Here is a 23,086-nt window from a genome sequence, read left to right on the forward strand (position 1 = left end):
TAGTCTTGCTAAGAATTGTCTCGTGAAAATCTTTGATAGGTTGTTCAGTTTGTTCATTGGTTTCAGCGTATGTTTGGCCTTCACTCTTTTTTTTTTTATTGACCCATTTCACCTGCTGTCATCATCAGAATAATCTTGAATGCGCCATACTGGTGGGCAATGTCACTGTGCGTTTTCATATACAACTGTATAACTGTATGCATAGAGTATGCTGTGCGTTATGCAGTGAAGTGCGCATTTTAGGCGACACGGCGTTAATACACGTAAACCTAACTGCCCACCAACATGGTGAGCGGGGCATCAGTCGCCGCGTGTGACGCGCATGCAAGGGGTCAATAGGAAACAAATTCAAACTTGCTTTGGCTGATTGTAGAAGATAACAAGTATTAGATTCAACAGTGTTTCTAAACCAAACAATTATTTGGATTAGTTGTGGTACTGTAGGAATGTAAGCACATTTCCCATCCAGATTTTCAAGTTTTGATTCAACGTTCGTTTGGGCACGTCTTCCTGAGAATTCTTAACCACGGCGGCCCGACCTCAAAACTAAACAAAACAAAAATGTAAACAAATACTAATTAAAAACAAATAGTTACAGTTTTCTGTGTAGCCCCCCCGGTGCTCTCTGACTAAAACAATGGCAAATAAACACTCTTTTCTTTTTTCCGCCTCATCAGATTTCAACAGCGTTTAAATACTTTCTCGTCAGCTGCGCCAGAGTAATAATACCAGGTGACTTGGTAACTTTTAGATTTCTTTCTCAATCCATAAATAATCATCAGAAGTAGAACAACTCTGACTTCTATCAGCCGCTAAGTTATCAACAATTGTGTCCCCCTTTTCTTTACACAATGAAAAATATTACTATTATCTTACAACTAACCATCTTTTAAACCAATCATATGTGACCTTTGAACCATCAACCTAAGCGACCTTTCACCCCTCAACTGTCAACTCCTACTTTACAGCTACATACATTGGACTGGAATTTGTTTGTTTGAAATCAGAGCACCATATTTACTTAATTTTTTTTAAATAATTTTTCATTTTTTTATATTTTACTTTTTTTTTATCGTCTGCTTTCGAGGAATGCCTTTACCTACATTCAATGCATAGATTTTTGTTTGTGTCAAATATTAACGTCTCTTATAATTTACATATTAATTACTAGCCCTACATAAGAACACAAAAAGGGTCAACTTTGTCAACCAAACACAACTACTCTTTACAATCAACACTAAATTATTTCTCTATCGACGACACTGAGGTATTTTCTGATGAGTCACACTTTAAACTTTCCTTTTACTTCTCTCATTTTCAAACCAGCTTCCTAACCATTTTTTTCTTCTTAATTAGTTACCCCAAAATCATTAAAATCGATCAGATTTGTTGCTTAAAAATTTCACAAACTCATCTAGGCAGTCTAAGACCTAGGCGAAGCAATTAAAAAATCAAGAATGTAAACTCAAAACTTTAACGTCATTAAAAATAATGAATCTTATTTAAACCAATCCAACCGTCTAGCAATACTCTATCCATGTCACAGGGCAACTCTAAAAATTCATTTTAACCTCAATACCAATTTTAACTTTGTACAAGAATCACATCAAAAGCTGATCACGTAAAACAACAACTTGACACTAACTTTCAATGAACTTATTCACAGAAACCTACAACAGTTTATAGCAGTTTGTGTCACCCGAGTGAAAACCTACCTACAAATCATGATAAAATTATTAAGAGGAACGCCACTGCCCCCCTCGAATTAATCCTCACTTAACAGGAGCAGTTTCACAGAGCCTTGTTTAAATCTTAAAAGACACATTTATCTTATTTTTAAAAATAGCTCCTTCTTTGAAAAAATAGCAAAATAGACTCTACATATAATATTTGTTTTAAATTCCTTAAAATCTCTTCTGCATTTTTTAATCACCATTTCCGGCGAAAAATTCGACACCCATTCCTTGACAGTTGTCTACAACACCAAAGAAATGGACTGGCTTATAATTAGTCGGAACTTTAAGCTCTTGAGTGCAAAAGGAACAATTTATTTAAAAAATTGTATGCGATTTAATTTAAATTAAAGTGGACAATCACACAAAATATCGTTGTACTATTTTCTTTTTCGATCCTCTATCTATCACAGGAATGCAACATATGAAGTCAAAAAGAATCATAACAAAGAATACCACAATCACTTCTCAAAATGAAGAGCTTTACATTTACCTTTCCTGGAAGGAAAACAGACAAAACATTTAGTCAGGGTAAACTGAAAACCCCCTTTAACCAGACATATCTTCTTCGGCATCTACGTTTAAGAGTTTGCTTACTAAAACAACTGCGCTAATAAAGCAACCTTGCGTTAGAGCCAAGGGTTACTTGCCAAACTTTACGCCATGACTTTAAACAGCACGGCTTCTCTTTTAATCCATTTGTCTGTTAATGGACACGGTGGGTTTATAATTTAAACTCTACTAAGGACAAATAAAATATTTCTTTAATATCGCCCAGGAGTTTCATAAATAATTTAATTCCTATCATAGATCCAGGGAACTCTGCAACATTCCGGCAGCTCAACTTTATACTTCATTACTCTTTTATTAGAAAAAAAATTTGATTACTCGCATGGTATTTATGGTCATGGAAAAAAAATCTCTGCTTTCCAAAAAAAGCCTGCTTTCCAAGGGGAGAATGTTGATAATGTTATATACACCCCATAGCAGCAATTTTGCTTGTAGGTAGAGGTCAAAGGTCATAGTTACAATTATTTTACAGCTATTTCCTGGCGATACCATCTTCTACTTGATTGCTTTGGAGTGTGTTTTCTGTTTAATAGGACGGGACCTGCAAAACAAGAAAAATAAGCAAATCTGAATTAGGCAGCCATTTTGGATTCAAGATGATTCAGGATAGTCTGGCCCCATTTTGGTATACAAAGAATATGCATTCACTTCCCAGGTCAAAATTCTAGTTGAACCTAGTTAAACTGTGTTTAACTGGAACTAGTTGAAAACCAGTTGATAAACTAGTTCAATACAGTTAAAACCAGTTGGTTTAATATGGAAAATGGACAGACACCAACTGGTTTATAATTTAAACCTAGTTGAACATAGTTAAACCTAGTCCAAACCAGTTGGTTAATATGGAAAATGGACGAGTTTGGTCACTATCCAGTTGAACCAGTTGACCCCAGTTAACTGGGTTCAACTGCAATTTTTACCTGGGTTACGTTGTTATACACAGGGAACAATACAAATGGTGGCAGTACCATACAGTCCGAGTTTGCTGCAACTATACAAATAGAACGCAGTCAATCATTTTTCACCCGATTTACTTCTGGGCTCTTTTGATGGTTTACAAAATAAAAGTTCATGACGCCATTTTGCCAATCACACATGTCACATGATATAATTTATCAGGCCAGGAATTTCATCTTTGAGAGAACAAGGCCATTGTCATTTTGCAAAGGGCACTTACAGTGTGAAGTCGTTAAGTCTATGAGAATATTTTGAAGGGCACAAAGGGCAAGACCAGGGCACTAGAGGCCATAGCCTCCGTACCGTAGCCTCTGCGTAATTCCTATCTGAAGGACAAGGCTATAATGGTCAAGTGTCCCCCTTTAGTGGCGAGAATGGCACATGAACCCATACTCTGCAGATAAGAAACACCAGAGCTTGAGTCAAGTGAGCCCAACGGCCCGGCCACGCACCATAATCTAAAATGGGATTTCAAAATGGCTGATGGCCTCTTGACATGAATTTTCCAAACAGCATTTGGAAATTGAGACATCAAAAACTCGCGGCCAAAAAAGAAAATGCATTACTTCAGTGAGATTAGTAGTTTCTTACAAAAGACGTAAGATGAGACATAAATACCTCTGAAATATTTTGGCTCTTGAACTCATCATGTTGGTTTTATCATGTCAGTTTTAAGGCCATTGTCCAGTCTGTTCTGGGTTGAATTGGACCTTTAAATCCAGAATATCACTGTAGAATTTTTTATGAAAGTGAAAGTTCTCCAGGACTAGGGGTCACACAGTTATGTCTGTTTTTCTTACTGCAAAGAATTCTTTAAACTCACGGCATTAAGACAAAATTGATGTCCCCTTCTGCATCTGTCTCTCTATTTGGCGTGGGCCGTGACCACCGGCGCGGCTGCATAATACTGCTGGGGTTGTCCCTGGGCGTGCATGTCCTCAACTTGCTCCTGAGGTGAAGACGGGTGGGAGGTTTGAGGGGTTGAATGTGAGGCATCATATGGTACTGAGACACTAGACATCTCCTACAAAGTGGTGTCGGGAGGGTTTGATGTGACGCAAGGAGGAGGGGGGTGTATCACAGGGTTTGACCAAGATGAAGATGACAGAAGCAACATACACCAGGGATGGTAGTGATGGATGGAGACCACATTGCACAAGGAGTGCCAGACATGGAGGGGGGGAAGAGATGGGGATAAAGAGAGAGCAAGGGGTGATAAACAGCGTGCTACACTACATTCAACGACATCTACATGGTATCCTGTTCATAACATGTTATTTTATGTACACAATGACAGAAAAAAAAGAACCAGACTAATTTCTTTTCCTTCCAGCCTCGGTTTTGGGGTGCATTGATTTGAAGGGATGGCAAACCGAGATGGGTATTGACGCAGATCTTTCAACATTAAAGCAATAATTAGCTGCACTTAGAATCTATCTCATTTACCTTTCTTTACACGATTGTTTATAGCAATGCATGTTCTTCATGACTGGTCATTATTTTTCCAAGGGGCAAAATTGTGAATTATAACCCCAAATTGGGCTCATGCTTCTTCTGCCTATGTCAACACATCAATGGTTCTTAATCGGGTAACCATACATGTAGATGGGAACAACCCCACATGCTTCAAACTTCGTGCAACTAGTAGCAGTTTGCAAGAAGTTACTGCAACTTGTTTGTATGATATTATAAACGCAATGGATGAATGCTTAGTGTAAACAACAGTTATGAACAGGATAAAAGCTACACTAAGCATGCATTCTCAAGATAGGAAAACATCTACACTAATTTCAACAACTATTAAGTTACTATTGCAATCTGGAAAGCAAAGAAAAATATTTCACTTTGCTCCTAAAGGTATTACACAGGATTGACAAGCATAAAAACCCCAAGGATTGTTTAATTTCATTCAAAAAGCTTACTGGTTATGAAATTCATACCAGAATCATTTCTTCCTGTGCAATATTTCCCTCAAAAAGAGTCATATTCAAGAAAACTGTGTTTGAAAATCTTAACGCAATAGCCGATTCCAGTTCTTACAACCAACATTAAGTACTGTTGTGGATGCTTTTTAAAACTATTTTCTCGTGCCTCGCACAATATTTAAGGCAACAATTCCCACAGGTTTATTATTTTATGTTTATGGTTGATGACACAAAACATGAACACTGTCAGCGACTATTTTGCCACCTCTACCAATCCTGTATAATACCTTCGACTGATGTTTGCTTAGAACACACAACCTGCGCCAAAATTTCAGCCGCGTAAGCAATACATTTTGCTTAACAATTGTCTGCTAAACAGAAATGAGCAGGATACCAGTTGCAAATTGTACATGTGACATGGTAGTTTAGCTGGTAAACTTATTCTGGTAAGCAGAACTTTGTTATGCTTAGTAACTTTTTGTGCTTAAGCACCCATGAATTTGGGCCCTGTATACTAAGTGCTTTCCAAGTCAGCGGCAAAATGCACCTGAAATCGGACCCGACAGACCATCTGCAAGACATCTTTTCAAGAATGCAGTAGGTGGAGAGTTCCATTCCAACACAACCCAGGTCGAAATTCCAGTTGAACCTAGTTAAACTGGGTTTAACTGGAACTAGTTGAAAACCAGTTGATAAACTAGTTAAACACAGTTAAAACCAGTTGGTTTAATATGGAAAATGGACAGAGACCAACTGGTTTATAATTTCAACCTAGTTGAACACAGTTAAACCTAGTCCAAACCAGTTGGTTAATATGGAAAATGGACGAGTTTGATCACTATCCAGTTGAACCAGTTGACCCCAGTTAACTAGGTTCAACTGGAATTTTGACCTGGGAAGGCACACATGAATATTCTCCCGAAGGCTTAAAAGGTGCTGGGCATACAGTGCCTTGTGATCATACATCAGTCAGGGCAAAAATACAACTAAATAATTTGTTGATTTTCTTAAACGGATTGTAATGTTTGGTAATTGGAACCCCCTGTTTGTTTCATTCCTATATAGTTGTAGATGTACATGTCAGCCATATGACTTATCTGTCAAACTTTAATTTCAAAAGGTGCTAGTCTTTTTGAGATATTGCAGAAAATGAAAAGCGGTTATGTACACACAATCTAAGAAACTTTACTGTCAGTAACGATTCTCAGATTGAAATTTTTATGACAAATTGACAAAGTGATATCTTTTTCCATAAACTGCAATACTTTGAACTGTAAGTTTCTCAAAAAGGATTACAAAGCTGCTGTACTTCTCACCAAGTACGTTTTTATTGCCATAAATGTTAGGAGTAATTACCAAACCTATACACACCCCTTAAGAGCTGTTACTCTATATAAACACAAGTCAAATCAACAGCGCAAGCAAACAAAGGGCACCAACTGCAATTTTCTACACACAAAAGGGCTGGAAATCCATGCTCAATCAAAACTTATTTCAACATAAAAAAGAAGTAGGAAATGATTTTGACACAACTTTGCAAACAGTGTTTTGGTTCAAGACTTTTCATGAACAATTATTTGCATCAGAGTCTTGGCTTTGACCAGGGCCCAATTTCATAGAGCTGCTTAAACAGAAAATATTACTAAGCAATTTCCTGCTTGGCAGAAATGGGCAGGATATCAGTCACACATGGTATTTGTGCCATTGTGTTTTGGCTGGTAACTTTATTCTGGTTACTAGATAGAAACAAGATCTTCAGCTTTAGCTTTGGGTCGACCAGCGATTTTGAAGCCATTTGGTTTCAGCACAGGGTATCAAAATAGCCAAATGAGCCTATTAGCCATTCCGAGATATGGTGGACACTATATGACACTATATGTTTTGGTTAATTTGTCTGCTAATGCCAAGTCCCACCGCAGCGATAACGAGAGCGATAACGATCACGGCGCAAAGAAAACGTATTCTATTGATTGAATTGCTCCACGCAGAATACGCACAACTTCAACCAATAGAATGTGTTTTCTTCGCGTCGTGATTGTCATTGTTTTTCATTATCGCTGCAGTGTGACTCGGCCTTCAGACACCCAAACCAAACAGTGTACACTAAAGTGTCCAACATATCTTAAAAAGGCTAAGAGAGACAAGCTCAAGTCAAATACAAGGCCTACAAAAATGGCCACAGACCATCAGGTGTGTCCAATTGAGGACTGTGACCTTCGGTGGTATTGCCTTCAATATTTTAGGCCATGAGAGCGGGCATGTCAAAGGAAAGTGTCCGTGCATTGAATAACTCAGGGAAAGCCTGTGTGCTCATTAGTTTCAAAGAGGATTGACACAATTTGCACAATGTTTCTAGAGGTGTGTGTCACTACAATGGCTACCTATGCATCCATATTTTGTTAGAATCAAATTCAGGTTCTTCTTAGATTATTTAGGAATTGTATATAAACATGTGATTTTTCGTGGGGAAAATGTAAAAAAAAGAGACTTGGGGCTTTCTTTCCCAAACCTCGGTTTACGCACAGACTCTGGCTCATTGGTTCATTTTGATGTTTGGAGCAGTAGGCAGAATGCACACTGCTCCAAAACTCAGGAGCCGTATCCTAGGTTTGGGAAAAGGCCCTCTACTGCCGACATGAAGAGAGGGAAAATGATAAAAGCCATTGCCTTTTATGAGTATATGGAAACAAATTGGATTGAAGCTTCTTTATAACTGTTATTATTCTAGTTTTCTTCTTCTCTTTTTGGGGAGCTCAACTTTTCTTAAATTTTTACTCATTGAATTGTTTTTCGTTTACCTCTACAGCAACAGGTTGAAGAACCGTGGTCCCATGGGCGTATGTCTGCTGGCCCATATGGGTGTAGGGGGTTGCAGGCATGTACTGTAAGGAGAACATAGAATTACAATAAAAATGAACAATTTGCAACAGTACCCATTTAAATAGCTAGGGATAGTGAACTACACACTAATGTGTTTCAGTGGGCAGCCAAAGCAATCCAGAAACATTAAGAACCTCTCTTAAAAAAAAACTCAAGATTCAAACTTGCAAAACTTCAAACAATTGGTGTGTGTCCACGATCGATGATTAACAGCAAGGCAAATAAGCTTATCTACACCATTGTCATTTGTGTTGTGTAAGGCACGTAAAAGTACCCAGTTCACTTATTGAAAAAAGAAGGGGTTCGCCCCGGTGTTCATGGTTTGATTGGCTGCAAATTGCGCCACAGCACCTTATAAAACATTACATGGTGCTACGTAAAAAAGAATTGGACTCGTAATTCAAAAACGTAGCTCCACAATACATTGCAGGAAAAATACAGACTGTTGAATCGCGTTGAGCATCACTAAGTGATGGATGATCACGTTATAAGAAACCACTGCTATATTTAATGGGGTCATAACTAAAACAAAAATTCCAAACAGTTGGAGAACAAGTAGAAGTGCTTGATTTAACGGTTGGACCAATGAGTGTATCTTACCGATCCAGCAAGTTGAAGTTGGTTCATTTGATGTGTAATCTGTGGCATCATAGCTGTACTCTGCATCCCTAGTCCATGTTCCATACCTGGGGACTGTGTGATGATAGAACCACCCTGAGAAAACAATTCATAAAAGAACACGGCATCTATTAGGTCGCTGTTAACCGGGCAATCTCGGTGGTCTAGTTGCTAAGACACTGCTCTAGAATTGCAAAGGTCGTGGGTTTGAATCCCACTTGAGTAACATGGCTGTGATTTTAGCACAGAGCTCAGGAAAGTACTGAGTAAACACTCATCGGTGTATATTGCTAAGACCAAAGTTAGAATTCTTTATCCCCGTTGCAAAGTTATTTACTTTTTGTGCTATGAAGTTGGGCCATGGGTCTAGTAAGCAGTTTGTAACTTAGAGTTTCAATGGTAAATAAAGTTGGAAAACCGCTACTTGTTCCTAATTTAGACACTTTTCATACCCGGTTCATACTTCCTGCGAATGCGAAGCAAATTTGATGTCACATCTCTGTTTTCGCAGCGAATGTTTCACAAAAGTTGAGCACAGTTCAACTGCTGCGAATTATTTGTTGCGAATATGTGACGTCATCGCATTCGCATTCGCAAGAAAGTATGAACCAGGCTTTAGTCTCCGGTCTGCAAGATCCCTCATGATCAATCGCTCATTTTTAATGAATGATAAATTATGAATGCATAGAATGTTCTAATTGTGTGTTCAACGTTTTCATTTTCATGCATGACCGCAACGCTTAATGGACACATGAATTCCCCGGTGGTAGACTGATGGATAAGATATTTACCATGTGTGAGCTAACTGGAGTGTGTACGATGTAGGGCGAGGCAGAAGGCTGCATCCAGCCTGTCGTGTTGGTTTGGATGGGATAAGCCATGGGTTGTGAGCCTAGGGTGTATGGAGATTGGATCATCTGGTGGGCTACCACGGTGTTACCAAGGTTGTGGCTGTATAAGGACAGAAAAATATAAAAAATTAAGCACATTTTAAAACTTTGAATGGTGGGAGTATAATCGGGCCCAATTTCATGGCTTTGATTACCGCCGACCTCTGCGCGTACGATAACAATTCCCCGCTTACGTGCAAGTGCCGAATTTCTGCGCTAGCCTTGTTGAACGCAGTAACTTGGAGTATGCATGCGCAGAAGCAAAAATTCACCACTAACCCGTGAAGTTCACCACTAACCCGTGAAATTACGCGATGTCAATATGGCGGCGCCCTGAAAGGAAGATGGCGCGCACCGTACGTAGTATTTTTTAAAACTTAGTTTTTGCTTTATGTATTCCACTATTCGACATCATTTCTTCAACTACTTTGTTACATTAAATCTTCATTATAAATCACCGAAAATACAATGTAATTATGTTTGTGACAAAGAAGTAATACCGTATGCTTGTCGGCCATTTTTAAAACCACTCGCCAACACCTCAGAAGTATGTTCGCCTAAGATTCGCCAACGTTCGCCAACGGTGGCAGCACACAACTCAGTCCACTTGAAATTGTTGGCGAACGTGCGCAACTGTTGGCAACGCTTGTGCGAGTGGAACGCACCCCAGATACCAATCATCACCATACGCCCAGCCGTTTATTGTTGATCTTTTGAAAAACTTTTTGCTTGTAAAATTGTTCGAGAATAATAGGAAACAAGAAATTTGGATTTGGTTTAAAATCGTAGGGAAAAAATCAATTAAGTTCCTGTTATTTTGACCTTTTTGGTTGAATAAAAGTAGGTCAGATTGTTTGCAATCTTTTTGTACACCTACCCATTCCTCTGGTACACGGAATCGTACGATAGCTGGCTTTGGTCGGGCCGCTGTGCTTGCCACATGCCTCCTGCCGTCTGTTGCTGCTGCTGCTTGTTGTATTGGTTCCTTTTCTTGACGCCACCATCGGCAAACTTGCATAGTAAGGGCTCTAACTGGCCTGTAAGGTAGTCATAGAGGAGAAGGGGTCAGTGTTTGGGTCAGGTACTACTCACAAACTTGCATAGCAAGGGCACTAACTGGCCTGTAAGGTAGTCAAAGAGGAGAAGGGGTCAGTGTTTGGGTCAGGTACTACTCACAAACTTGCATAATAAGGGCTCTAACTGGCCTGTCAGGTAGTCAAAGAAGAGAAGGGGTCAGTGTTTGGGTCTGGTACTACTCACAAACTTGCATAGTAAGGGCTCCTGGCCTTTAAGGTAGCCAAAGAGGAGAAGGGGTTAGTGTTTAGAGTTATTGTTTGGTGTACACAAACTTGCATAGTCAGAGAGCTAACTGGCCTGTAGGAGAGCCAAAGAAAAGAGAGGAGGGGTGAAGTAGAGGTGATATAAACCTAAATCACACCCTACGTATTGCACTGTTCTAACTCTGCATACTGCAGATAAGTTTGTTATCACATCAAGCTCGTAAAAATGGAAAATATAATGCGCCTGCATCCTGTATCCAAATCGGTCATCGGTCTTGTTGGTTATGGTTACTATATTTGTTCATAATCCTTGAACGGGCGTTAGATGACTTATAACATCAACTCTTACTTACCAGGTACTAGGTAACCATTAAAACGCTTGATCACTTCTTCACACTTCTCTTTAGATTCCATTCTGTTGGTTTAACAAAAAATTAAAAACACAATTATAATATGCATAAGTTTTCTTCCACACAAAAACTTCAACAAGATTTCTTTGGTTTTTGTTTTTAATATAACATTTTGTAACACTTGTAGTGTTCTAATTTGAAACTTTCTTTATCAGAAAAGAGTAACTCGATCAGATGTATGTCCTGTCGTTTCGACCATAGCAGAGTCTTTAGGCTTCGGGAGAGACTCTGCTAGGGTCAAAGCGTTTTATTCATTTATACCATAGGTCCTTTTGGTTGGTAAGTTGTTTTCAATCAGCTAGTTCTATCATCCTGTATTTATTTGTAAATCCTTTCTGTTTTATCAAATTTGTTTTCCCATTTTTGCCATCACTGTTTTTGTCATCTGTTCAGTTTTTTAACTGCTAGGGTTACTCTTTTTTAGCTGGTTTATTCCATAGTGGGGTTTCAGTGTATAAGAGGGTTCCCACAACACCCTGTGCATTTTTTTAAGAGTCTTTTAGTGGTTTATCTAATATTGATTTTTACTTATTGTCGTCTTCTTATATAATGTTCCTATGTACCCCGCGGTGGTGCAATTTTTGTGTATTTTATCTCTGCAATTTTGATCAATATTGTTATCTTGTAATGCCACATTATTTATTCAGCTTCGTGCTGCCAGTTGGTTTTTTAATAAAAATGAATGAATGAATGAATGAATGGATGAATGAATGAATGATGAAGTGTGCCTTTTTAACAGCGGCTAAAAGCAAAGAGTCTGGTCCCATCAGAGTCTGGCATCTTTCAGAGTCTGCTCTTAGACCATTACTGAGACCACTAAGAGGGTCACTAAAAGGCAAAGTTATTGAGCTCCTTTTATTCACCATATCTTGCTGTTTTGATTATGAGCCACCCAAAATCCATCAAAATACTCCACTTCATTTCAACTCAACATAACTTTTGTTTACAGAAAATGTGCAAGATTATTCATTAATTATAATATCAGGTTTTTTATACAGCCCTATTCGCCACTAGATTCAAAGCCCTGTGTCTGGTATGGTAGGCTATGTTTGAACGATGATGAGACTCTTTTTAAAAGCACCTTTACAAGGCGCTGTGGAGCAACTTGCAGCCAAACATACCAGAAACACCAGTGGAAACCCCTTCTCTTCAGAACAAGTGTACTGGGTTCTTTTAAAAGCACCCGCAACACATGAACCCCCCAAGGTAGGGACTGAAAACCCAATCTACATAGTGTCTCGTGTGGGATTCGAACCAGGCTAACTTAGATGAGAGGCAGTGGGTGAAACCACAGAGCCAACCTGGATGCCCTTTGGAGGGGGATTGAGGGCGTTTCTCAACCCTCGGCTTGGGCTCCGGTTTTGTCGGCTGGTGTTCAAACCAACGCAAACTCCAACTGTACATGTATAGGGCCAAAGGATGGTTCATACTCGGTGTGTAACCAGCGTGCAGAGCCCAAGCTCGCGACAGAGCCCAAGGTGAGGTTTGAGACAGGCCCCGGGCTCATTTTGAAAGAGCTGCTTAAGCACAATAATAGCTCAATCAAACAAACTTATGCTAACCATAATAAGGCTACCAGCCAAAAATACCATGTCACATGTACAATTTCTGACTGCTATCCTGCTAGCTAAAAATTGCTTAGTAGAATTTTAAAAAAACATTTTCAAGGTTACCACTCAAAAACATGATGTTACATGTACAATTTGTGACTGGTATCCTGCTAAAAATTGCTCAGCAGAGATTTTTAAGGCAGTGTTTTCTGTGAAATTGGACCCTGAATAGTATAAATCTCACCTTGCAAATCCCACCCCTCTACTGAGCTGCGTTTGGCTGTCTCTTAGTATCCGGGTACTGATGACGTGACCGTAAGGCGATAGCATGTTCTCCAGCTCTTTCTCATCGTAGCTCTTGGGAAGGTTGGACAGGTACAGATTGGTGGGATCTTGTTCTTGTTGCTATGGAAACAGACAGGAATGAAGAAAACAAATCTTGATGAGAAATTTATGTTTCCTCTTCATGGTGGAGCATCTGGCTGTGTTTCTTTGCATATATATATATATTTTTTCATTTGCAACTATGTTTCTACCAAAGACAGAGTGAGATTTTTGTGATTTTATATTATTACATTTATAATATATTACATCTTGTTTCATCATACCATCACCGGAAAAACTACCAATTACAGGCATGGCAATAAAAATACAAAGATAAAAAGAAATACAAAACAAAATCATTAAAGATGCTACGTCAGATTTTTGGCCCCAAACATTAAAAAATAGATTTTTAAACATTAAAAATATTTCAAAGAGTATCACCCGCTCTAACGAAAAAAAGTTCAACTTTTACTTTCAATGGTCAGGAACCATGACAAAAATTTAAAAGGTTTCTTATAAAACACTTAAGAATTGGTCACGTGATATATTGTTGGGATCCCGACAAAAAAACTAATTTTGAGCAGTTTATTTCATTGCTACTAATAATTGGCGGACTTTTTCGAGCAATCGCTCAAATAAAAGGTTGTAACTTTCTCGACCCCCATCAAAATACCTATTGAATTTTAAATCAAAATTTTTGGGTCAAATCGGCCAAAAATCTGACATAGCATCTTTAAATTGCAAGAAAGTTACCAAAAACATGTTCTATCAAGGCCATTTGTAGTGCTCCATGATGGGTTTTACAAAAATTAATCCTGCAACAACAAGTGGCCCAAAGTCGCTTTAAAATTAGTAATGTCTGGGTGTTATGGTGATAGTTATACAGAAAGGAACAGTTTCTAAAGGGTACATTTTATGAGATCAAAAATCTGGAGTAACTTAAAAAAAAAATAATAATAATAATTTAGAAACAGTGTCGGAGGAAATACCAGCAGGATGGACAAATACTTCGGAAGTTTAAAGTCCAGAAAGGGAAAACATGGCCAGAGATTTGAGCGGGAAATTCACTCCCTCTACTTTGCATGGGACTAATCATAGTATAAGCTACTCTCAGGATGCATCTTATAACTAATTATTTGGCCTCAGGGTTGATTTCTATCCTGGATAGATACATCGCAATGAGACAATCCGTATCAGCTGCAACGCAGCGCCATGTAATTAGCCCCAGTGAGATATGATATGGTACAGTGAGGGTCGCCCGGGTGTCAACCATTCCAGTGGGTGTCTCTACAGGGCAATCAGCCAGCGCTAAATGACAGACGAATCATAATAATTTCCCCATCTTGTGAATTCAACGAGACATACTTCCGATGGGAGGTAAACCAGTGTCTCTTGAGGAATGGAACTTTGAACATCTGCCCGGTAAACATATCTCCATCAAATCTCCTACAATCTATTTAAAACCCTCCTACTCTTACTCTTGCTAACGTTTTACAGCGGGCTGACCAACCCTTAGAAACCATTCATCAGCACAGGTTATGTATGGTGGCACAACTGTGCACAAAACTAACTGTGTACAGAACCAAATGTGTTGTACTCTGTGGATGCATTCACCAAATAATTTCTCAAAACCACAGTGAACAACATTGGATGGTCATATAGTAGGAGGGTTGACCGTGAACTGTGTTTTCACCACTTGCTCCCATATTCCAGTCGGGCATAGTTTATATAAAGGACCTAAATAAAAACCACAGCTGACATTGAATGGTCGGATAGTAGAAGGGTTGACCATGTACTGTGTTTTCACCACATGCATATGAATTTTACGTGCACAAAAATGTATTACTTAAATTTCCCACACAAAATGAATGCTCCACGTACAAAGTATGCTCTCACACAGCGCGCGTGGCCAATACTCAGTACAGAGCACAGTCACAAACAAGGTCAATACGAAACTTGTGTGTGATCAATAGGCAGGCGCACGCGGTTGTACGTTTCTAAAATAAGTTTTGATTGGCCAAGAAAAAGTCATCGTCAAAGTGCCGGTGGTTAATGTTGACCAATCGCAATGAGTTTTGGAAAAGTATTAGGCAAGGCTTGGGAATGTTGTATACTGCGCGAACGGAACATTTCGTCGCAATGGTTGCTGAGTTATGAGAGAACACGCAGTATGATTGTGTCACTTTCCAGACACATTTTTTAACTTTGCGCGCAGGAGTATGGGCCAGGGAAAACGGTTTTTCTTTTATACTTTGACGAAATGCCGGGGACAAATACATTTTAAAAAACAAACAATTTATATGAGAGAATAGTATACAAATCAAACTGTCTGAAGGAGAACGAACGAAAATGATAGCATAAGTGGTTGATCTGTTATGATAAGATCATTTTTTTTAATGGCCTTTATTTCCCTTTTTTGTCGTTTTGCGCTCGCGCGCTGTGTGTGTGGTCGAGCAGTTCGTTAAGTTCCTCACGGAATTTCATATGTCCCGCATTCCAGTCGGGCATAGTTTGTATAAAGGGCCTAAATCAAAACCACAGTTGGTGACATTGAATGGTCGGATAGTAGGAGGGTTGACCGTGTACTGTGTTTTCAACACTTGCTCCCATGAGTCTGGCATAGTTTATATAAAGGGCCTAAATCAAAACCACAGTTGGTGACATTGAATGGTCGGATAGTAGGAGGGTTGAACAGTGTACTGTGTTTTCACCACTTGCTCCCATGAGTCTGGCATAGTTTATATAAAGGGCCTAAATCAAAACCACAGTTGGTGACATTGAATGGTCGGATAGTAGGAGGGTTGAACAGTGTACTGTGTTTTCACCACTTGCTCCCATGAGTCTGGCATAGTTTATATAAAGGGTCTAAATCAAAACCACAGTTGGTGACATTGAATGGTCGGATAGTAGGAGGGTTGAACAGTGTACTGTGTTTTCACCACTTGCTCCCATGAGTCTGGCATATATAAAGGGCCTAAATCAAAACCACAGTTGGTGACATTGAATGGTCGGATAGTAGGAGGGTTGAACAGTGTACTGTGTTTTCACCACTTGCTCCCATGAGTCTGGCATAGTTTATATAAAGGGCCTAAATCAAAACCACAGTTGGTGACATTGAATGGTCGGATAGTAGGAGGGTTGAACAGTGTACTGTGTTTTCACCACTTGCTCCCATGAGTCTGGCATAGTTTATATATAGGGCCGAAATCAATTGAACGGCCTTACAGTAGGAGGGTTGACTGTACTGTGTAGATGTATTCACCACTTGGTACCATATTGCATGCTCTATCATTCAAAACCACAGTGGGTGACACCCAATGGTCAGACAGTAATTCAGCACATATTAACCATTCCTCAAGTTGAGAAAACTGTTATTAAACCAGCCACTGATCGAGTGTGTGACCCTCCTTGAGAAAACATCTCCGAGACAATGTCACGTACGTTTCCAAGAAGACCTTAAGTCATTCAGTTGATCAATCTGACTGACACACAACCCTCAATGATCCTATCCGATTCCTGTTGATCAAAGACGAAAACATACAGCTCCATTATTCACCGACAGACAAGACGACACCCAAGAACACAGATTAATAAAAGATGAACCGATGGAGGAGGATATAAGATGGCTCACAGGATATAAGATGGCTCACATCTCAAGGTATCCATCCCACAACCCCCACTGAGATGACCTCAGACTGCCCACAACAAGGACAAGAATTCTGCAGGGTCTCAAAAAACAACAACAGATTGGCTTGATGCCAAATTTGATGTCATACAATCCTTTCTTATACAATTACATTCCTTGTTCCACCAGTCACTATAGGTTTTTAACATGACCTCAAAAAAATTAAACCCAACAAATTTCACAATATTGACTTTTGAAATTTGTAACAAAGAGTTATAACTTAAAATTTCCTTGACATGCCGCTTGAAATGCCGCTTCCCAGGCTTCCTTGTGGTGTGATCCCAGACTGTACAGCAGTTACGGGTTGAATGGCTTCTGACTGGCACCCCGAACAAAGATATTGAGAAAAAAGGGAGACTGCTAAGCTTAGGGCTAGATAGCTCAGTTGGAAGAGCGGCTGCATGATAACCCGGAGGTCACAGGTTCAAATCCCACTCTGGTGAATATTTGTTTGTTAAACCCCAAACTGTTTTAAAAATTGCCCAGTCAATGTCCCTTGCGGTTTATTACTTTATAAACTAAATTTCAGTAAGGTTTGATCGTTTGTTTGTTTGTTTGTTTGCTTGTTTTTTTGTCTTGGTTGTTTTTGTGTGGTTTTTGTGTGGTTTTTTTTTCATCACCAGAGGCACTGTTTGCTCAGGGTCCGCACAAAAATAATACCAGCAAACTTCAAAGATGCCGTTTCATTAACACTAAAAAGCAATTCTGATATTGTTGAATTTTAACACAAAGAAGTTTTAAATTGAACACACAGAAAGCATTCATCATAATGCAGAATTTGTCCACGCTATTAAATTTCCAATTACTTTTATATTATGGACAACAATTGAAACTTCTTAAAACCAAAGGAAAACCGTTCAACGCTTAATCAACGCTTAATCAATCAAATTCACCGGCAAAAAAAAAACCCACGATGGAAATTTGAAATGATGAAGTCAAGCCAATGGCCTCTTCATTGATTATTCATACATCACTGCTGTTCCAAAATAAAACATCTCCCAAAATATTTGAACAATTTAACAACCACTCCACAATAGTGGCATGGTTTTAAAAAAAAGGCCAATACATTTATTAAATTGGTGAGAACTTGATTAAGGAAAGCTACTTGAACAAAACAAAAACATTTAAGATTTATTTTTGAAGTAATAATTGCATGTTCAAAAAAAATTGCTTATGCATTTTTTTGCACTTTTGAAATTGGTAAAAAATGTATATTTTTACATTCTAATTTTGTGAAAACTTGATCAAGGAAGGCTACTTGAGCAAAACAAAATTAGATAAGATTTTCTCTTTTAATTTCATTCACAGAGTCAGAAGATTCAATCTTGTTGAGTATGGAGCCTTTGGTGTCGATCGGTTATATTCAGGTATCACAGCATGATTCAGTGCTACATTCCCGGAGTGACACTCAAGTCCATCAAGGATGCACTTATGACCTTTATAAGACACACCCATCTTGTTATTACCCCATTCAAGACAAAGTACACATTTGGTGTTTAACAACTATAAACAACTATAAACAACTGTATATTAAGTTTTTGTTTGTGTGTTCACTTGTTTGTTTGTTTGTTTGTTTGTTTGTTTGTTGGGGTATTTGTTTGTTTGTTTGTTTGTTTGTTTGTTTGTTTGTTTGTTTCTGTGCGCAAGTTTCTCCCAAAACCAGCTTCAAAGCGACTCTTGGAAAGGGGCTACAAAAAGAAACCATGATGAAATTACTCAGGGGAGCTGAAAGGTAGGAATTGATATTCCTCTTAAAACAATCTAGATTTTGTGAAAGAGGTTGTAATGTTGATCCCAACCCTTCACCAACGTGTAGAAGTCTATGGAGGTATTGGCTGTAAAAAGAAGATTACCAGCCAAACAACCATGTAACAAGTTCAACTTGTGAGCAGAAAATTGTTAAGCAGTATTTTGTTCTTAAGCTGCTCTATGAAATTGGGCCCATGTGGACTGAAAACCCAATCCACAGGCTAGGCTCTGGCCCAAAGTGGGATTCGAACCAGGGTGTCCACAGAGGTTAAAGCCAGCCAACTGAGCCAACCAGATGCTCAGGACGTGGCCATGAGCTGATTCCAATTACATGCCTCACTGCAAAGGCTGCCCTCAACAACACCTCTTGCCGTAGTCGGCAGACATGTTATCAGTCATGATGTCGATTGAGGGGGGGGGGGGTAGTCTGAGATGCTGGAGTCGATATGTAGGTCAAGAGGTAGAGCGTCTTGTGAGAGGATACATGAGATAATTCCAATATCCGTTATGCATCACAGCATAGAAAATGAGTGTAATCAATATTGGGGAAAATATTCTGCACCTTTAGATGGAGTTTATAGAAAGTCATGGTTTTTGTACATGTGGGACTTGATAAAAATGAAGACAGATTCATCACCATTCATGTGGAGAAACAAACAAAATCAGGAACACACACAAGGGGAGTATTTTGTTTAAATTGGCATGTGAACTAGATCAAACATCACAGGAGATGATTTGTATACTGCAGTGTGATGAGCAACACAAAACAGACCGAGGATTTGTCATGTAAACCATCCAGGAATAAGAAGGTGTAAACCAACCAGCACACCCCCACACACATGTTTGTCAGCCAAACAACTTGAGGACTTCCTTCTTATTCTATTGAAACCTAACAAAAAAATTGAATTGCGAGACAAATTTGTGGTTAGGAAATGTATACATGTTTTTTAGTGCGTAAGTAAGTTTGTATAATGTATATTTTCATGTTTTTAGATATGCAATACCAAAATGCATTCTACTGTGGGGATTACGCAATTTGTGTATTTAAGTAACAATAAAAAAAATCCATACTATATACTATATTGTCATTGGAATTTCATTTTCTGTTTTCAAACCATTTTTAGAATGGCATAAAAATAAAAAATACAGTTCTTGTACTGCAACATACTCTTCATGTTATTACAACCAATGAAGTACGTCTTCTTCATAAAAGCTCTACAGATGTGTCTGGCTAGTTCTAAAACAGTGGCTCTGGCTTAATCACCACGGTAACATGTGATGGAGCATATGCTGCTCTTAGCAACAGCTGCAGCCACACCCTTAGCAACAGCTGCAGCCACACTGTCACCCTTAGCAACAGCTGCAGCCACACCATTAGCAACAACTGCAGCCACACCATTAGCAACAACTATAGCCACACCCTTAGCAACAACTATAGCCACACCCTTAGTAACCTCTGCAGCCCCACCCTTAGTAACAGCAGCAGTCATGCGCTAAGCAACAGCCGGACACAGCCTTGGTAAAAATACTTCCTTTTATTTTATCAAACCCCAAAAAGTAAAAGCCACTACTTTTTATACAGCCTTCTCCTTTAATAGTGTTCCGCTGCCCAAATGCCAGTAAAAATACAGTTAACATTTACTTCAAGTTGTTCGGCTGGCAAGTTCACTATTGAAAACATCCCTATTCTTAATGAAATATATAGACTAATGACAAACCTGACAAACCAGTGGAATGACAAACAACTTGGTCCTGCTAGCTAGTCACAGAAAAGTTAAGAGCAAATCCCTCAACAACATAATATTTTGGATAAACTAATGGTGAATAACCCCAAAGTAACCAATTTTATCCAGAGCTCATCAACTCCCAAATGTCAAGACCTTACTAGTGGATTCATCATTATGAAATTTCTTTCAAAATGTCAAAATACTTCAGTCCTCCATCGGGAGGACAGTTGACAAAACCCAGAGCCCATCAACTAACAAAAAAAACCCATAAATTCTACTCGTTTCAGAGTAAATTTCTAGGTGGACAGAGAGAGGTTCAGGTCTTTTAAGGTATGTGGTGATATGGAATGTGGAAGTGTTGAAGACAGAGCAAGTATTGTATTAGATCCCAACAAAAGGCTTCCCTCTCTCAACTTGACTGTAAATATAAAATTCCACTCTGTCCAATTTTCACTCCCACCTTTGATCTATTCCTAATGGAAGACAAGTCTATGGTATTTATTTTCTTTAAATGTTTTTTTTTTTTTATGGTGGTGAATTCTTAATACAATGCTTCATTGTGGTGAGATAACTGTCTGGGAAATGTCAAGTTGGTTACAGTCAAGTACTAGATATTAAATGCTGTGAAAGATTCCATCTGTAAATTCTGATCGTACAGTCCTTAAAGCCACCGTGGGGAAAAGGTTGTGGTGAACCTGACCACTGACATGTTTGAGCTTCAGTTATACTGGTTAAGGAATTTTCAGGAGCATGGTCAAGATGCAGTGATAGAGTCATCCAACAAAGCTTCAACCAAGTTGTTGACAAAACAAACTAATTTGCAAAGTAATAACAATAATGTAAATACAAAAGGTTTGATGACGTAACTTCATTAAAGCCATTATACACTTCCGGAACAGCAAAATAAATAAAAGTTCACAGATTTACAAATAATTTACAGGGTTTACAGAAGGTAATGGTGAAAGACTTCTCTTGAAAAACTATTCCATGAAATGCTTTACTTTTTGAGAAAACAATAAAACAATATCAATTCTCTATAGCAAGAATTACGAATTTATTTTAAACACATCTCATGACACGACGAAACGTGCGGAAACACGAGTGGGTTTTGCCGTTATTTTCTCCCGACTCCGATGACCGATTGAGCCTAATTTTTCACAGATTTGTTATTTTATATATAAGTTGTGACACACGAAGTGTGGGACTTGGACAATACTGTTTCCGAAAGTGTATAATGGCTTTAAAGGTTTGATGACGTAACTTCATTAAATACAATGGGGTTCCGAGCTAGGAATGTTAGTCTTTTGTTAAAACAATGGAGAATACTGGTTAGTCGGCAGGTCTGCAAAAACAGACTCCCATTCACCACCTGAAAGGAACAGCAGTCAGCAAACTGGCTTCCATTAACCCAATTCACCTGACGTCATCATCAAAATTATCTTAGTTGCGTGCCGCCATTTTTTTTTTTTTTTGGGGGGGGGGGGTCAATGTCCGTGTGCTATACAGTGTTTATAAAGTTTTTAGCAGAAAATAAAGCTCAAGAAATGAGTGGGGTACACATAAAAGCAATGGTTAACATACGGTATTTTGGCAGGAAAACTGTTTTTGCTAAGCAAGAGTTTTCTGTGCTTAGCAAATTTTTGTGCTTACATACTCTATGAAATGGGAGACTTTTAGACGGCCCTTTTTCACAATATTGCGCATGCTCAGACCTATGGGCGCAGTACTGAGCAAGCACGCGCACACTCAGAGCCGCAAAAAAAAAGGACCGTTATGTCTGCTGCCGCCAGTGTCTACAAAGTCTCCTATTGCATTGGGCCCAGGAATGATTCTCTCCCTTTCTGTTCTAAGATTTGGAGGGTGGGGGGGGGGGGGGGGGTGGATGGATCTGTCACTGAGTAAGAATCTGTCACTTCATAGTTTACCTTATTTAGAATCCAGAACATAAACCAGAGTTCCATCAATGCATACAAACTGTGGTTTCCTTCTTACACATCCGGAAATTGCTCTTTCCTCGTTCCTTATTTCCCCCTTATCATGCATGCTGCTTGATTGGAAATTGTCTAAATTCACTCAACTTACTGAATTCAACAGGGAAGAAAAGGCAACCCCCCCCCCTCCCCTCCACCAACTCCAAATGAGAAATAAAAGTGCAACTGCTTATCAAAGAGAAAAATCTAGTTTCCAGACTTCACTAATTCATGAGGTACAGAATCTGTAGAGTTCCAAATGGTGAGGGAAAAAAAAAGTGCAGAGGCCTGTTTGAACCAAGTATCCAGTGCTTGATGTGTCTGTATTAGTTACTATAGGATTGCAAGTGCATTGCACTTCTTGGAAACAGTTTTGGTTTGGTCAACACTTGGGTTAAAGGGAGTGTTTGCATGCAGTTTTGTATCTTCAAATTCCTTCAGAAGCGCATCTTGACAGAAGTCTGGTATATTCCAGTGCAGTAAACCCTTGGAATGAATGGAACAAAATGGCTACATGTTGGGAAGAGGGTAATGACTTTGTTATCTGGAAGTTCTTGGGAAGTGAGTTTGCGCATACACGCATCAACTTATCTTCTCTTAAAAACACAAACGTTTGAACCATTCCAAGGGGGGGGGGGGGGGGAGGGGGCAGACCTGTAAAATTGTAGATGGCAAGGCCTTCCCCATTGCCTTTATCACACAGTCTTGGTGCCCCGAGTCCTATGAATACCCTTACAGATTTCATCTTCCAAAGTTGAAGGGTCTTAATAGATGTTAAAATTTCATCAGGGATAAAGAATAATAATTTTGGTTTCTACCCA

General features: G+C 39.0%; 1 protein-coding gene across 1 annotated transcript in view; it reads right to left on the reverse strand.

Moving 5' to 3' along the window:
• Positions 1 to 2,676: 2,676 nt before the first annotated feature.
• The window catches only part of LOC117300102 (RNA-binding motif, single-stranded-interacting protein 1-like), a 29,766-nt gene continuing 9,356 nt past the window's right edge, over positions 2,677 to 23,086 (reverse strand). Inside the window, exons 3-10 of the mRNA XM_033783795.1 lie at positions 13,055 to 13,215; positions 11,204 to 11,265; positions 10,448 to 10,607; positions 9,472 to 9,631; positions 8,663 to 8,776; positions 7,981 to 8,064; positions 4,081 to 4,281; positions 2,677 to 2,844 (exon numbers count right to left, since the gene is read on the reverse strand). Coding sequence (XP_033639686.1) covers positions 4,123 to 4,281; positions 7,981 to 8,064; positions 8,663 to 8,776; positions 9,472 to 9,631; positions 10,448 to 10,607; positions 11,204 to 11,265; positions 13,055 to 13,215 — 900 coding nt within the window. The 3' untranslated portion in view covers positions 2,677 to 2,844; positions 4,081 to 4,122. The remainder of the gene's footprint in view (positions 2,845 to 4,080; positions 4,282 to 7,980; positions 8,065 to 8,662; positions 8,777 to 9,471; positions 9,632 to 10,447; positions 10,608 to 11,203; positions 11,266 to 13,054; positions 13,216 to 23,086) is intronic.

Source organism: Asterias rubens, chromosome 15, assembly GCF_902459465.1.
Source record: "Asterias rubens chromosome 15, eAstRub1.3, whole genome shotgun sequence".
Taxonomy (NCBI): Eukaryota; Metazoa; Echinodermata; class Asteroidea; order Forcipulatida; family Asteriidae; genus Asterias; species Asterias rubens.